The following is a 19,159-nucleotide window of genomic DNA, read 5'->3' as shown; positions in this document are numbered from 1 at the left end:
TTATGGATCTTATATATTACAAGATACAATTATAATACAAAATCTGCATAAGAGTGATGATGAGCAATTATTATGACAAATTTTGATTGAATAGAATGCATCAAGGCAGGTTATAGCATTGTATAAAAGGATCTCAAGAGAAGCATATGGATCATAGAGAAAAATTGCAAAGAATAATTTAAGGCGGCTTTGGAGTTACGAAGCATTGATATTTTAAGATAGTGAAGCTGTAAAGGCACAATTTTTTTTTATTTTTTTTATTATTTATTTTATGGAACTTATTGCAAGACTTTTTTCAATCACAACAAGGCATTATATTGATGGTTTTTGGCAATAGAAATAACCTTGAGTTAGCTTAGCACAAGGCAATGTAATGCAAGGGCTTAATATAAGTTTAAGAAAAACATCAAAATTCTACAACAGTTGTGAGTCATCAAAATGACTCACTTCTTGTTTTAGGATAAAAATATGCATTTAGAATGTTTTAAATTACAATATATAGTGAGTAGTGTAGAAATCCTTTGAGAAATAGAAAATTAGAATGTTAGTGGTAGAGATGGAATCTTAGTAAGTCTTCAAGGCAATTATCTTCATTAATTTAGTATTTTATTCATTGTTGAATATCAAGGATTATTTATTAAGTCCAATATTTATATTAGTCTTCTATCTATATATACTATTTATAAAAACTATAAATGTTAGTAGTTAGAAGAAGCATGAGAAAGAACCTCATGTCATTTTAGTTATTGATATAAAAAATAGGATTTATAATAGATTTAAATTGATGTTTATTATTATCAAAAATCACGAAGGTAAGAAAATGTAGCTTTACATGGATATTAGCATTATATAAATATTATAGGATTTTCCAGAATTTATTAAGAATTTATTTATAAATTTTTAGGAATTTTTAGAGCAATCTTTAAGATCTTGGTAAAAATGGGTTTTACCACTTCGGAAGCCATAATGAAGAAAGAGAGTAAGATTTGAAGGAAAAATTCAATTCCCTAGATAATTGGATGTTTTTAAACACCATGGTGAAGTCAAAAATACAAAAAAAATGAGTTTTACTAGTAGAAAATAGGAGGACCAGCAGCTAGTCTAGTCCTTGTAAGAAGGAAGGTGCACAAGTACCATATGGGTTGTAGCACTTTGGGTATAGGTAGGAAGATAAGACTAAGGCCTCAAGGCCTCTTTAGACAACCGATATACATTTTATGTGAACCTTGGTGAGGCTCGAACCCTTGACCTATAAGCAAGTTATCCTTGAGGTAAAATATTTTCACTTAACTTTTATTTATTTACTTGTTATTTTTAAACCTTCATAATTTATTCATAGTAACTCGGATTTATATGTTTCTTACATCATTGGAAAGCTTAAAAAATTAAATTTCTAAAAATATACTTTTTACTTTTACTTTTACTTTTTTCTTTTTACTGGATGAAAACTCCGTGAACAGGCTGTGACCAAGTTTTGGAGTATGTATTTGCTTGTATACATTCCTTTCACTTGTTTGTGTTGTTTCTTCTTTTTTTCTTGTTCATTGCATCTTCCACTTCACACTATCCATTACAAGAAACTCTTAATTGAGGCCATCTTGTAATTTGGATAGAGCGGTGAAATTTACACTCACAGTAGTAAATGATGGCCAATGGCAACTCAAATTTTTAGTACACAATCATAGGCTCTATAATACATAAGTTCTCCATTGTGATAGGGCCTCAATTAAAGGGCCTTGTGATCATAGCACCTACAGTGATAGAAGGCACACTGAAGAGAATTACAATCAAATGACTCTCTATGGTTATAGGGATATGGTTATAGGATCCTACCATTATAAGAAGTCACAATCGTAAGACTAAGATAAAAGGATTTGTAATTATATAATCTAATATTAAAATTAAAATACATATCTATATATATATATATATATATATATATACACATATAGTCTAGAATTCTTAAATATCAACTTTAGAAGATCACTCCAAGTATATGTGGAGACTAAATTTGATTATATTTAAGTCAATTTTATATAGAAGAGATCCAAAAAGTTCATTGGTATACTCAATTTTTAGAATGGAGATCATTTGAAGCATTCAAGTAGCATTATTAAATACCAATTATTTTTTAAGTGATTTTATATTTTATTTTTATTTTATTATATTTTATTTTATTATAATTATCTTTTAATATTATAAGTCTTGTGATTTATGACCATCAATCTTAGGCAAGTGCCGATTGCTCAAGTTTTCTTTTAATTTTTGCTTATGTGTTATTAGAAATGAAGATCTAAGGTGGATTTTTAGATTTTGTTTTTGACACTTTCTTCAAATTGCGGGTATTATTCTCAAAGATTTTTTTGTAGTTATTTTTTTTACATTTATACTAATTTGTATTGATATGTATATTATAGGAATAAGTTTGGGTTGATGGTGAGCAAGATCCTTCTATTTGTGGATATATTGGACTTGTAGTGATCTAGAGATGATTATTGATGAACTACAAAGCTTAGTAGTTTTGCAAGTATACATCGTCTTTTTAGCTTTTAAATAGTTGCAAGTAGCTAAGTAGTCATTTTATAGTGTACACTAAGAATCAATAGTATTGATCTCCTTCATGAGATTATTTTCATAGTGACCACACTAAAGACTTCAGATTAAACATGAATATTAATGAAGATTTTTAGTCCATTTCAGCATTGGATATTACTCAAAAGCTTTGAATTTTTATAGTAGATACATTTTATGAGATAAAAAATGATATTTGCAACATGGTGAAGGATAGATTCTCAAGAAGAGTTGATGGTATTTCTTTATTAAATTAGAAACTTAGATTTCAAACAAGGATGAAAGATAAGCATCAAAGATCTCCCACTTTCAATGAATGGTATATCTTTGAGCTCTTACGGCAACACCTCATGCATGAAGTATTCTAAATCTATGAAAAATAGAGTGATGAATACTCACTTGAGTTGCATGAAATGGAGTGTTATTGAGAGGTACATATAGAGCTTATTTCAACTCTTAAAAAAGGTGTTATCTCAAGCTTCATTCTTATTGTGAAGGAAGAAGATTCAATCTAAAGAGAAGTTGGTACATCTTTGGAAGATATCAAAAGAAAAGAAGTAGCTAATTCTTTAACTAGCTCTATAATTATTTTGTCTCGCATGGTTCAAACAATGAAGGCAGTTTTATCTGCAATAAAAAGGCCACCTTCATTTAAACTTCTTCAAATGTTTATTAAGCACTTAGAGCATAAGTATGGAGGTTTTAGGTATGATCAAATGCAATGCATTCAAGACTTCCATTGTAAAAAAATAGATACTCCACATACCATGTATACTCATTTGGCATAGTTTGCAATAGAGTTAGTAGATGTATTTATTGAGAATCAAGTTATTAAGATTTTCTTGTCTAAGATTGACAAGAGATTCTTAGATTTAGTAACATCAAGAATTATTTTCAACTAAGATGGCAAGATTACATTAACACAAGTATTTGCTGAAGTTGAGAAATGTGATAAGATACTTTAACAATATGATACTATTATTAGATGATGGATATATCTAAGCCTAAGAAGATAGCAACTGTTATAAGTAGCTTTGCAAAAATTTAACCTAAAAAGACCATGCACTATTAGAAGTATAGTGAATTAGGTTATATGAAGAATGATCTCAATTATTCTAAAAAAAAAAAAAAAAAAAAAAAAAAAAAAAACTTTACATATAAATAAATCTAAGCCAAAAGTAAGATGGCTAAAATAAGAGATAAATCTAAGAAGAAGTAATTAAAATATACTTATTACTATAAGCTTAATCACAATGAAGATAATTGCTTCATATTATATCCATATAAATAGCTTTCTTTAGATAAAAAGGCCTTAAAAGCTAAAATTACTAAATTAGAGAAGCGATTCAATAGTGTGACTTTATTAGGCCAAGTCATCAAATTTTATGTAGCTTTTAGAAGTAAAATAAGTTCTTTTTCTTTAGAAAATTATGTATCTAATACATCAAGACAAATAATTGTTGTAGCTACCATATTTGCTCAAACAACAGCTAGAAATATGGCACCTACAACAAATAAGATACTAAAACTTATGTTTGGTCATCGTTAAGATCTTAATACTTATGTATGATTTCCTTTATCATTTTGCCTTATGGATGTTAATTTTGTAGCAAAGTCTTTTATTTTTATTTCAACATAAGATTAAGATACTAGTGTTAAAAATACAATACATACTTTGACTTACAAAGTAGTAAATATGTCTATATTTTTTAGTATTGACCTATTGGCTTCAAAATTTAAACTAGCAAGGATCTTTCATTTGGCTCATAAAATATTATAAATAAAAGTGCATATGCCATTGTTAAAGAGAGCTCATGCAATAACAAAGCCTTTAACTCAAGTAGATTTAGCTAAGTTATAAAAAATACTTACAACTGAAGTTATTGCCATATTTGATGAAGGTCACTTGAACACCACAAATATAAATCATTGAAGTGAAGTGCCATAGGCTACAAAGATAGAATTTTTATTTTATTATTAGACCTCAATTTATTTAAAAATATCAAAATTTATGTCCAATAGTTGTACAATTACTTAACAATAACAACATGCTAGTTGTTAGCCATACTAGTGGCAATACCACTTATGCTATATCTTTTCATGTTATGTTGGATTCTAAGGCTCAATTAATTATAATTAGCAAGCGGCTTATTCAAAAATTAGGTCTCACTCCTATAAACTTGAAATCTTATACATTTATCATTGTTACTTTACTAGGAGATATGGAGCAAGCTACTAGCTACATTAAGCAACCATTGTAATTAATATTTTGCACTAGATTTGGTCCACTTTATTCACAGTTATTTTTGAAGTGCACAGTGATTAGTGCTACCAATTATAATATTTTAGTAGATCATCAAGCCTTTTATATATTTGATTTTGGCATAGATAACTGGATTGAAGAAGCATGGATTCAACTAAGATGGTCTACTAGTGATAGAAGAAAAGAATTCATTCCAATTATATTTGCAGCCACTACTATGATTATATTAGCAAAAATCTTATTTGATTGTAGTGCATTAGCATTTGAATTGCCTTGTGGAATGGTTTTATTAGAAAAAATACTAGCTTTTATATTCTATTCTATAAATCATCTTTAGAAATTCATATAAAATAGTGAAAGGATCCAATTTCTCCTTGAAAAATATATACAAAACTTCTTTGCTAATGTAAAGATAGTATGATCATTGGATATATTGAAGATACTAAAATCTTTGTTCTTACCTACATTTGCTTAATATATTCATTCACATCTATTAAATAATGGTAATTCCCTTGTAGGATTCTTTACAAGCATTAATACTAGTTAGAAGCAGTATTGAAGGTTAGGCTTATTGTTTGATAATATATTTACATGGATACTGAAATTGCATCTAATATGAATATGATAATACTTTGATATGAATTTTTGGCATATACTTTATTATTCAAAAGTATTTTCATGACCTTATTAGTACTCTAAGGTTAAAGAACAATGATCAACTAGTAATAGATCATGAACTTACTAAAGTTGAAGAATCTAAGTCATTTATTTGCTTATAGAGGTATGTAATAGATGAACTACAAGCTCAAGGTGTCTTTGCAGTTTAAATTAAAGACTTAGAAAAAACAAATGGTCAAGAGACTCTTTCACTAGATTTTTTTTGTAGAAGATACTCCATATACTACCAACATTTCTAATTCTCACAAACATCATAGTAATGGAGCCCTTCATTTGGTTAGAAGTCAAGATGTTAGATGTATAGGAATTTCTTTTCAACAAATTAGCAAATAAAGAACATGTCAACATGTAAAGGTGTTCTATTGGTGAAGAAAGAAACTACAGAGTTTGATGATTGGCCATTGGAATTAGAGCCACATCTTATTGATAGTGAGGCACAAAGAATACGAGTTTTTATCCGCTTGTATCACAATTATTTTACTTATAGTCTTAAAGATCTTAAAGGTTATAAAAGCAAACCTATTCACATCCAAATAAAAGATGATCATCCAATCTTCCAACAACCTTACAAGCCTAGTGCTTTAGAAAAAACTAATGTCCAAGTTCATTATTAATAATTATTGGATTCAAGCTTGATTGAGCTTTTTAATGATGAATACATTTATGCTACAATCATACCTTTGAAAAAAAGATGTTTTTAGCAATTGGATTGAGAAGTAGATATGCAAAGACTATTGTTTAATTAATTATAAGACTAAATTTGATCAATATTCAATAATAATGCCAAAAAAAAATTTGATATAATAGGATTTTCTAAAATATTTAGTATTTTGGATTTAAGATCTAATTATCACCAATTACCATTACTTATTAAAAATAAAGTAAAAAAAATATTTTTAGAAATTGATCAAGATGATAAAGATCAACTCTATTAATAAAAGTTCTTTCTATTTGGTCTTAAGAATGCACTAGTTGAAATTCAATGAATAATAGACCAAATTTTATTTGTCTTGTTATTTGCTATATACTACATTGATAATGTTATGAATTTTAGTAGTATTCCATAAGATCATGTAAGTCATTTACAAGTAGTATTTGAACAATTACGGCAATAGAGATTGTGCTTGTATCAAAGAAAGTGTAAAATCTTCTATAAAAGATTAACATACTTGAGTCACATCATTATCTGAGAAGGTCTTAGTGTAGAACAAGCAAAGCTAGATGCCTTGTAGAAAAACTTGACACTAAGTGATATTTCATGATTATGGGTTTTTTTTTAAGGTTGATAAACTACCACCAAAGGTTTATTAAAAACTTTAGCATCATTGCTAAGCCTTTAACTATTATCATGGATATAGATCAATCATGGACTTAGAACCATAAGCAATAACATGTATTTGATATATTGAAGCAAAAGTTGGTTTCAACTCTAATATTTCAACATTCAAATGACAATAGACCTTTTCAACTACACACAAATTAGAATACAGTAGAATTGGGAGCAATCTTGGCATAGAAAGAAAATGAAGAATAGGAATATATTATTATATATTTTTTTTGAAATAATAAATAATACAAAGTTAAACTACTCATCTTATGTATTAGACAGGCATTATTAATTTGGATACTAATGGACTTTCTTGTAATCCATGTCTTTCAAAAGAAGACTTAATTGGAGCTTAGTGGTATAGAAATTGTGATCAAGAGGCTATTTTTAAATGGCATGTAATCACATACTTGATTATAATGTTAGGTTTTGCAACCATGGTTCTTGACCAAAATTTAGATGTAGAATTGAATAAGAATCAAGTAATTAATAATGTATAGGAAGACCTTGTAGTCTTACTTAAACTTCAATAAGGAACATTTCTTTTAGCTATCTCTAATATGAAAAAAAATGGGATTAGTCACCAAATAATAAGATTTTATTCGAACAATCATTTAATATTTTGTAAGTGGCCTAATAGAGCTAGGCTTATAGTTTCACGACTGAATCAAAGAACCTCTTTAATACAATAAGTACATGAAAAATTTAGACATTTTGAGATACATAAGCTACATTCTATGTTGTATAATCAATATTAGTAAAGTAGTATGTATCAACAAGTGGCCACATAGATTTTTCAATGTGAAATGTGTGATTGAATAAGATCAATCTTTAATACTTTATCACCTCAGTTGAAGGCATTACTTATTATATTTGGACTTAATATTTATATGATTAAGTAGAATTTTTTACACAAGATATGCTTATGGCTATAGAAAGCTTATCTATTACTTAATATTGTGATACTTTGTGATATACTTGCATTTGTAGTAGAGCTTATTGATTCTAGTTGTAAAGATTTTTTAAAGGAGATTATGTGTATTTGTAATATGAGATACCTACAACACTTTATGTTAAGATAGGGCACACAATTTTATATGTAAATATTGTGTTGCCTATTAGTATTTTATTATTAAAAGGCAAGAATGGAAAAGAGTATTGGGAGCATTCAAAAATTTATACTCCTTATCATCTTCTTATTGATGATTCTATACATCTTGAATTAACATTTGTATCAATTAATCTTCATTCTTTTGTATGTAGTAAAAAGAAATGAGCTGCTATCATGTTTTTATGTAATCAATGTCAACATAAGTGGCATATGGCATGTTTGACACCATCTCTTTCAACTATCCCATCAAGAGATTGGATTTGTCCTTATTGTAAGAAATCTTATAGCCATGCCTCATTTCTTGATAAGGATTAAAGATTTCTTCTATTGTGTGTGTCACACACTTTAGTAATCTAACTGCTACAACACTAAATTTAGAAGAATATAATTTAAAATTCACATCATAGTGGCATTCGTCTTCAATGATATATATTTGTAATTCTAGTTGATTGGAAGGGCTCTTAATCAATTAGAAGTGGCACTTGAAAATATATTGGATGTGCATTTATATTTGATTTAAATTACATACTTTATGATTGATTAATAGCACTTAATATATTATGTATAACAATCTTTGTTTATATAATAACTATCATGTGATATGGCATTAGGTGCTAAATCTCATCAAATGTATGTAATTTAGTTTTATTAGTGGTTTTTCATCTATTGATAGTTTTTTTATTAGTTAATTTATTCATATTAATTAGAATTTGAATACTTAAGTAGAAAAAATCCTTGACTTGACATTCTTATTGAATCAAGTCTTGTGAGTAATTTTGAGAGTGAGAAAACTTATTATAAGGGTTTTTTTGGCTATGGTATTTTAGCCATTTTAATAAAGGTTTAGAATTTTTCTTATTTTTATACTTGTATTCTTGGATTCTCTCTTTGTGGTGTAAAAGATAGCTTGACTTAGTTTGATGAAGATTTCTAATCTTTCTCTTAAGAGTGTATTAGGTATGTATTTGTATTTGATTTAAATCACATACTTTATGATTGATTGGTAGCACTTGATGTGTTAGGTGTAATGATCTTTGTTTACATGATAGGATGGTCTTTTGTTTTAGTATGGAATACTATCAATGGCTAAAAGATCTATCAACTATCTTCAAATTGAATAAAGATTAAAGTATGTTGCAAATACAATTTGCTACATCTTAAACTTCTTCAATATATAATCATTGCTCCTTGTGAATCTTATCTATAGAAGAAGGTGAAAGTAATGTCATGGATATATTGTATAGTAGTAATTACTTTAAAAAATGGAACTAAATATAATTTAATTAAAGTAAATAAATTAAATAATATCTTATAGAAAAGCTTTTAAAAAGCTTTTTATATATAAATTTTACTTTTATATGTGTTCTTAGGTAATTGATAGGTTAAAAAATTGACCAACAAGTTAGTCACATGTTGTATATGTTAGCCACTTATAATATAAGTTACTCATGTTACACACATATGAAAACTTAACTTGCAACTTAGATACATATTAAAGATTCTATAAAATTCTGCCAAGCAGCTAATATTGATATATCATATAGGACAATCTAAATTTATATTATATATATTATTTAATTTTATTTTTTATTTTTTTATAATAGTATTTTAAAATTACCATTTGATATCAATTATAGATAATTAAAAAAAAGTCTAATATCAACAAATTTGAACACTATAATAGAAACATAATTTTTATGGTATTTATTTTTTAAAAAAAATATATCCAAGAAAAGTTTTAGTATTCTATGGATAAAATCTTAAAGGGAATTTTTTTATAATAGTATATAAATTATATAATCATATTTAATACTTTGTTAAAAATATATATAAAATACATATAAAAAATCTTTAAGAAGTTGTATGATTGAGGTTTGTATTTGTATAAAAAAAATCATAAACCTTTTTTAATGAGATTTTTTATTTAAAATATAATAACATAATTAGAAATTTGGAGGTACAAAACAAAAAAATTAGAAGTATCAAAACTATCATTATTTTTAAAGATGTCTAAAAATTAAATATTTTTATAAAATTACTAAATTTTCATTTATAATTTTTTTTATTTTTAATTATTTGTTTAATTATTGACTTTATTAATTCGAAAAAATTAAAATTTATATATAAGAATTTTTTAGAATAGAAGAATTTGAATTTTTAAAATAATTTTTTTATAAAATAATGTTATAATAGTTAGATATTTAATTATCCTTCTAATTCTATATAATTTAAAATATGTTAGAAATTGATGAAATTTTGACTAAAAATAATGATAATAGAAGAAAGTATATTATAACATGTTTTTTCTAAAGCAAAAATTATGTAGATATTAAATATTTATCTTGTAAGGAAAAATATATTAATATGTGCAAAAATATATTTTTTATTGTATCTATATAACCAAAAGTTTATATTTTTAATAGATTATTAATTTTTTAAAGAATTAATAGAATAAATAAATTTATTAGAAAATTGGTTGAATTGACCTTATTACTATAAGAATATGATTCTGCAATTAACAAAGCAATGTCATAAAACTTGGATGTTGATGGTTTAAGCTATAACCCAAATCTTTTGGAAGAAGTATTAATTCATATTAAATAGCATGTTATTATAAAAAAAAATCTCTTTTTATGAACACAAGGTTTCTAATTACAAACTTAAAACTTTTACAAGCCATGTGATATTGACAAAAATAAATTACTATCATTTATGATACAAAAACCATTTATTACAAGACATGACAATACCATACTAAAATATAAATATTCAGCACACTAGACTCTTTTCAACTTACTCCCACTGTACACATGTTTAATTGTTCGTTTCACATATACATCCTTCACACATATTATTGATTTAGATCCTACTTGTATGCTTCTGTCATAATGTTTCTCTCTGGATTATATCCCTTATTCTGATTGTTCTTTCTCTTTCTTTATTTCTCATTAAAGTTTCCAATCCTTACGTTCTAAATTGTATCTAATTGCCTGCAAGAAAACACCGCAGATACATTCTCCTTCACAATCTCCAACATGTCCTTAAAAACATACACAAGTACCTTTAGTACCTTCCTAGTTTATAACACGTCAAAATGTGATATCAAAGAAACAACTCTTCAAGCATTAGCATTGAATCTTACTAGATCACTTCATTATATCTTTTGCACTTTGCACTAGAATACCCTCCTTTGCAAATTCTAGTGCAAACCCTAAACCTGGTTTGCACTAAATCTAAATCCTAAACTTGGCTTGTATTGTTGATTGCATCCTATTTTGTGAAATACTCCATTGCAAACCTATCTTTCTTATATGTTCAATCTCACGACTACAATTCAAACACACCAAATATAAAATTGTTTACTACATCCAATTTTGGCTTACTCATACATGAGCATACATTCCAAAAAGGTATAAACAATTATTTCTAATTGTCATGTCTAGATATCATAGCAAGTTCATTAACACTTAAAGCATTTTGGAATGTAGCATACATATTTGATTTTGTTTAGTTAATATTGGTGGATAGACATGCAACAAGAAACAATAGATGTAAGTTTTTGCAGTGATTTTGAATACTTTGTGTCTGTAAAAAATGTAATTAGCAATTAAGAAATTGGATATAAAATGGAATTATAATTACCAATTAAGAAATTAGATTTAAAGCGAAGTCTTGATTTTGCTAGTCTATTCATGGACCATATTTCAAGATGCCAAATATATTCATAATATATTCAAATTTTTCAATAAGTATCTTTATTTGGTAATTTTTTCACAAATTTTTTAAAGCCACTAGCTATATAATTTTTCAACTTTAAAGTCTTTGCTAGGATGCTCATCAGATCATTATAAAGTGTTTTATATTGAAGTTCTCATTACTAAAAAAACACATAGAAATCACTTGAAGAACAATAGATTTATTGAAAGAGTGATTATAATAATTAAGAATGATTTGTATAAATATAAATTATTATCAAGCAATTATTGAGGATAGAATTTAAGGTTGTGTAATAAAGAATAGATTATTGCTTTTATACATATGCATCTCTTGCATGTTATAACTTTCATTAATTCTTAAAGGGTAAAAAATCTATATTCCTATTTGCAATGAAGGAATGACTAAAAGAAATAGTAGATTTAAATAATCTAGAAATTGATTTTAAATAGAGTATTATTAATTAAAGTATTTTTAAGGGACCGTGCTAATTGTTTTAAGGATTTTTTAAATAAATCAATGCAAAGACAATTTGGTATAAACAAATAATAAATATAATACTTCTAATCTTAAACTTTAAGAATTCAAGATTAGTGGTAATAAGTATTTATAATATGAGGCACCAAAAATCTCAGATAAACATGCAAGAATGACTATCTTGAAAAAAAAACTTAAGTTTTTTCTTCACTTTATAAATATTAAGTATAATCTATAATCATAACATTGAAATAATTTTTTTAAAATATGTTTATTAGTACAATAAATCTTTTTAAAAAAAAATTTAAAAACTAATAACAAAATCTAACTATCAAAATAATTTAAAAAATAGATTTTTTATTAATTAAGCCTTATTTTTTATAAATATAATTTAAAGTTTATTTGTAATAACTTTAAGAAACTTAGATCTTTAAAATTATAATTTATAATATTTTGCACTAAATAATTTTTAATCAATATTAAAAAAAATTATACCAAATAATATAATCTTAATTTTTATTCTATTTTCTTTATAATTAAAAATAAAAATACCAGAATTTATATTAAACAAATTTTAAATTCTTTTAAAATACTACATAAAAACAAATATATATATATATATATATATATATATATATATATATATATATATATTAGCAAGAATATCAAGCCAAGAAGACTCTTTATTTTTTATAAATTTTATTAAAATTAATATATATATATATATAAATTTATTTATTTATTTATTTATTTATTTATTTATTTATTTATCCTATTTATTTTAAAATTAATCTAAATTTTCTTAATTAATATACAATACATAGTCTATATTCATCTATCATAGCAAGCATATAATTTCATATCAAATAACAATTCTATTTTAGATTTTTTATTTAATTCTCATCTTTTTATTATTAGTTTATTTTTCATCGTTTTTTATTATTATTTTACTATTTTAAATTTAAATTTGGATAATTTTTACAATGTGATTTATGTCAAATTTCTTAAGGCAAACAAGAAAGAAGAATATATTTTTGTAATAATTTTTAAAAAACTAAATTACCACTTCATTTTTAAAAAGCTATGATTTTTATTTTAGTCGAAATTTCAATTTTTTTAATAATATTTGAAGTCTTTGAAAAACCAAAACACAATATCTTATTTTAAAAGCATTTATAGAAACTCCACTAATTCAAAGAAAATTGTATTCTAGTTGAGATGTTTTTGTGAGAAAATAAATTTTTTTAAAACATTTTAATTTTATATAAAGAAAATATCTATTAAGACTATATTTTATAAAACAATTTTATATAATATAATAAATATTATTTTATTTCATTTTTATATGCATTCTATTGATGTATTAAAAATTAACCAAGTTAATAATATTAGTAATTTTTATACAATTTAAAAAATATTAAACTCTCTTATTAATAGTTTATTTTATTATTATATATAATAATAGATTTAGATATATATATATATATATATATATACACAAAGAGAGAGAGAGAGAGAGAGAGAGAGAGAGATATTTGTCTTAATAAATGGCACTTTACAGCCTCTTTTAGTAATAATAAATACAAATAATTAACTTTTAACTTTTTAAATTTTCCAAAAAAAATTTTAAAAAAAATTCAAAAAAATTTAAATTTAAATTTATATATATATATATATATATATATATATATATACCTTACATAATACTCTAAATCATAATAAATTGGTATTCTTTTATGATACTAAAAAATATCTTGTTAAAAGTTGTATAAATAAAAACTTACATTGTACTTTGTTTATCTTTCACATCAATTACTAAACTTCATAAGAAATTTATGAAGCTTAATAATACCACAATACAATAAATTTTAATATTTTTCTTTAATTTGTTTTTTTCTATAACCAATCTTATAAGTTTTGATCTCTTATATATTTGATATTGTATTATAATCTAATTTTTTTTTTTTTTTTCTATGAGCTACATACATTGTCTTCCAAAATAATAGGTGATTTTAGTATATTTTATGTGTTTTGAATTGTGTTTTGGTAAGTGAAATTTTGTTGGTATTTACAATTTGGATAGCATGTTGAGGTAGATTAAATAACCAAAAAAGGCTGGGTCTACAAAATAATCTTTTAAATAACATAACTTGATTTGTTTGACTTAAATAACTTTAAGATTGAACTTCAATTACAAGTTGTAGTTGGTTGCTAAATCCTCAAAACTAACAACTGATACCACCAAATTTTCATATATAGTAAACTTTTGATTCTTTAGTAAATACAATTATGTTTCTATAAACCACTTGAAGTAGTAAATAAAACAAGTGCATAGCTTGTATTGATTACATCATGTTTTTTTATTTGTTTGTAATATTATACTTGTTACTTCTAATTATTTTTTTATAATTTTAATAACTTAGGAATTTTAACTTATAGAAAAATAGTATTTAAAAATATGGATTTAAGAAAAGATGTTGCAAAAATAATAATAATTTAGTAAAAATAATTACAACTTCTAAAATTTTCTTACATGTAAAATTAATAGGATAAATTATATATTATTATTATTATTATTTATATATTCATAGTAATGTCATGTCAAATTAGTATTATCTTAATCACTAATAAGATATTAGGTGATTTACTATCTATTAATAAACTTATAAAAACCAAAGATAATACTTCAATTTAATAAAATAAATAAAAAAGCAAACTCACAATAAAGTAAACATGAGAATAGAGTAGTGCAACTTCAAGCATACAATAGTTAGAGGTTTCATTATAACAAAGATGAGTAGAAATAAAAAATAATAATAATAATAATAATAATATCATTGATTATTGATGTTAGTTTTGCTTAGAGCCTTGGTTTGGCATATTTTTGGAAGGCTATATTTATGCCACTAAGGTTCTCTCTCTTCAATCTTCTAAATCTTTTGCTCTTTTTTGAATTATAAACAATTCTTTTTAATATCATGACTATCTTCTATTTTATCATGCTAATAGAATACAAGTCAAACATGTTCTAATAGTAATATTCTATTTTAACAAGATACTCATTAATAAAATGTCTTCTTATCCATCATTCAATACAACTATCTTTGACAAGTTAAAAAAAAATTAAGTACAAGTATGTTTATTTGAAACAATAAATCTCTTGCATAATCTTGTCATTTCATTTGTTTTTAATGTTTTGTTTCACACATGTATTTTAAGATGCCAAAACACCAACCTTTGACTGTGAATTTGCTAATACTTAACAGTTAATGTTCCAAAAATAATAAAAAAAATCCATTTTCAACTCTACTTCACCAAGTCAAGTAACAAAAACATGAAGTATGTTGTCAATTTCAGGATATTTTAATTTCTTCTTGCGATTTATCATAATTTTAACGTCAAACATTTTAATATAGCAGTCTGAAGCAAACAGGATCCTGGAAAAGGTTAATATGATTGCATCATAGTATAGCTGCTAGGATTCGAGCCGAGGACTCCACGGCCGCATCATAAAATTTTCACCACTATACTACAGCTACTCAAACACACTGGCACCCGCTACACCATAGAGTAGAATACTCTATAAATCTATCTTCTACAACCCATTCCAAATTCGTCTGTGCCGAATTGGGTGTTATGCAGGAAGGAACTGGTGGGCAACTGCAGTTGAATTTCGTTATCAGAGGAGTGGGCACCAGTGGAATGAGTCCAAGGCCCATAATGATCTGCGATGCAATGGTGCCCAATAATAACGCTATCTACCTCGACCATATCTTAGTGGCCCAGGCAGGCTATGGCATGTCGACGTCATTGTGGTCCCCACGCTCGGCCTGGCTCCCACCACCCTCCGAAGCTATGCAATGCTATGAAGTGAAAAGCCAAACCAAACTAAGCCAAACCAGGGTAGACCCAATTGAAATCTCATGTACTGTTCATGATCCTCAGTATTGAACGTGTGCCGGGGTAGCTGATAGCGCGTCCCGCCACTTGCTGCACTCTCGTCCCGGCAGGTGTCGGCAGATCCTGCTGCTGAGTGCTGCTGCGTCACGTTCCTCATTGTGAGATTTTCGCGTGGATTGAATGCTTGCTCAAGGATACACATGCACTTTCCCTCCATTACATCCATAAATCTGCTCGGTTTTAGCCAGCTCAACAAAGTGCAAGGAACCGCTTGGGACGATCTCTGCTTAGCGTTGCCAAATTTTTTGTTTCGTGGACGGCGTGAATATTTCGCAGATTGACTTGGGGTATTGTACCCAACTGTAGTCTAAAGTCCGGGGTGTCCTCGTAGGTTAGGTTTTGAGCATGGCGACGGAGAGAGAGCAGATGAGTAAGATGAATGAGGACGCGAGTCTTCTGCAGAAGCCGATCACATATGGCAACATCTTTGGCGCTGTAGGGAAGTTGGGTTCCGATTCTGTGTTGCCCGAAGATGCAGCGCTCATGCAGAGTGCGGAGGCGAGGACGTTCGGGCAGACGCAGAAGGACGGAGCTGCTTCGGTTATGCAAGCTGCTGCAGAGCTGAATGTGAAAGCGGGGTTTGTGGAGAAAGACGCTCACTCGCAGGTGGCCGAGAAGGGCGTCATGGCGCAGGAGATCCTTGTCCCTGGTATGTACAATTATTTCCATGATAATGTGATCGACTTGGTGTATGCTATTCGCCTTCGCGTTTGTTTCCTCAACCACTGCAATTTTATGCCCCCAACTTTCACGAGGCACTAAACTCTGAAAATCTTGAAGCATTGTCATCCCAATCGTTTTCCTTACGTAGATGCATGTTCATTCACATGTTTTTGCATTAGAAGCGTGTTGAGTTGCTAATTTTGGCTGCAAATTCATGTCTTCTCAGGTGCAGAGATTGATGTGGAGTACATTGCGGGCCAACCAGTGATTGCGAATGTCAAACCAACGCCTGTTGATCCTTTCCTTGTAGCCCAAGATGCTGTCACAATAGGAGATGTGAGTTTATCTTCTACCTCACTACCATGTTCCTTACGATCTCTCACACAGATACCAATTGAATGCATGGAATGACGAGGCTTAACATGTGCCTGCGAACACTCAATTGTCACAGGCTTTGGAGGCAGCAGCAGTGGGATCAGGACAGAGGCCCGTAGAGGATAGTGACGCCCGCGCCATCCAAAGCGCCGTGGCGAGGGCAACCGGAGCACCTCCAACTGCCGGTAGTTTAGCCGCAGCTGCAATGTCGGCGGCTGAACTAAACCCCAGGGTTCCGAACGCTGACAAAACTACCTTAGCAGATATTCTCATGGTATGTTTCTCAGCATGCCACCACCGGCTCCCAGCGTTCACGCTAGAAAGATACCGTTTGTCAAATATATGGAACTTCCTAGTCTCACGGTGTTTATTCTTCTTCTTCATGCTTTGGCTGGAGATGATATCATAGACCAGAAGAACAGCGCTTGTGACCTCATCGGTCTAGCATCGATGGCCAGATTTTTTCTAAGTAAAAGAAACAGGAAAAAAAATACACATACATACATTCATTCATTCATTCATAAAACTTCACAAAGCTCTCTGCCCCTGTTCTGGTCTTCTTAATGATTGCACTGCTTTGCTAACTTGCGATAGTGCTTCAAGTGCTATGCACTTCTAGAAATTTCCTTGATAGGGTTTTGGCTGGTTTTCCTGTTGTTGGACGCGGTGCTAAAAAGAATGATCAATTACAAGAATTAGTTGTAAATGGAAAGGGAAGGGGTTCTGTCCAACAGCCTGGATCTATCTGCATTTGGCGAAGGCAAGGGAAGAAGGTACTGGATTATCTAACTTCGAGTGGAGACTCATTTCGATCATTGCAGGACGCTACTATCGATCTAGAAGCAGACAAAACTGTGACCCAAGAGGATGCTGCTAAGGTGCTGGATGCGGAGATGCGCGGTTCACCGACAGGGGAGCCTCTCCCAGGTGGTGTGGCAGCAGCTATGCAAGCCGCAGCTGATATCAACGAGCGCGCGGGCCTCATCGAGCCAGCGTCTGGGGATCATCCGAGGGCGTTCCCATTCGAAGACACGCCAGTCCTACCACAAGAGCAAGATGCTTTCACTCCAGAAATCGAAAACACGCCAAAGCCGGCATCGGGAGAAGAGAAGGCTCCAAGTTCTCCCACACTTGCGTCGAGAGAGAAGGTACATGCCAAGGAGGACTGAGTCAAGCCTACCAGAGTGCTGATCCCACCAGTCTATCAATCCCGTCTTGTTAAAGCTGGTGGGCAGTGTTCAGGACTCGAGTATCTTAAATTTTCTGTAAATGTTTTTAATCTTTACTGGGCAGGATATAGCATCAGAGCTGAGTTTGTACAGATACCCCTCTGCAGTAGTTCATCATGCAACATAGTGACGTGATCGGCATGCGTAAATACTCTGAAAGAGCTTGTATGTTGCTCTTCGGCTTGTTTTGTATCTGCAAGCCTTATATGGTTCTAAGTGCAGTTACGAGAGCATCAAATCATACACTCCCGAACAATTGCTGGCTCACTCTCTCGACAGAGTACAGCTATAATGTTTATACACAAGTTATATCAGTGCAATATCAATATATATATATATAGAGAGAGAGAGAGAGAGAGAGAGAGAGAGATATATATTTGCATAGCATATACGTTTCTGTCTGCTTTTCCCAATAGTTACAGTTGCGTTTCTCACTTTCCTAAACGAATGCACTGTAATCCACTTTCGGGCTGTAAGTCTCCGCGTTCCTCGAGGCAAGGCGACAAAGTTGTAGTATTAAACGGCAGCATTGAAGCTTGTGGACAGGTGTTTCCTTTATCCTGAATTCTTGTTTGACATGGTCCTACAATTAAATTTCGCAAACAACTGATATTATTCTTGTTACGTTTGACCCAGTAAGGCACTCTGCAACGCGCTGTCAAGAACACCTGTAGGCCATAATGACTTCATGCAACTTGAGAGTATTTTGTACCAAAACTTGAATGACTACAGGCCACGATAAGGCCAGTGCTGACCTTACCTGTTCGGCATTCTTACCTGGTCCAAGCACA

General features: G+C 28.8%; 1 protein-coding gene across 1 annotated transcript; it reads left to right on the top strand.

The window, feature by feature from the left end:
* The first annotated feature begins 16,307 nt into the window (after positions 1–16,307).
* Positions 16,308–18,992, top strand: LOC112283619 (late embryogenesis abundant protein 31). The gene is made up of 4 exons (XM_024522554.3): positions 16,308–16,750; positions 16,991–17,100; positions 17,216–17,413; positions 17,961–18,992. Exons 1-4 carry the CDS (start codon positions 16,447–16,449, stop codon positions 18,306–18,308), a joined length of 960 nt encoding a protein of 319 aa, XP_024378322.1. The 5' UTR covers positions 16,308–16,446; the 3' UTR covers positions 18,309–18,992.
* The last annotated feature ends 167 nt before the right edge of the window (positions 18,993–19,159 follow it).

This window comes from Physcomitrium patens, chromosome 6, assembly GCF_059467195.1.
Source record: "Physcomitrium patens ecotype Gransden chromosome 6, ASM5946719v1, whole genome shotgun sequence".
Lineage (NCBI taxonomy): Eukaryota > Viridiplantae > Streptophyta > Bryopsida > Funariales > Funariaceae > Physcomitrium > Physcomitrium patens.
The sequence above is the reverse complement of the archived record's forward strand: the minus strand, read 5'-3'. Positions and strand labels throughout refer to the sequence as shown.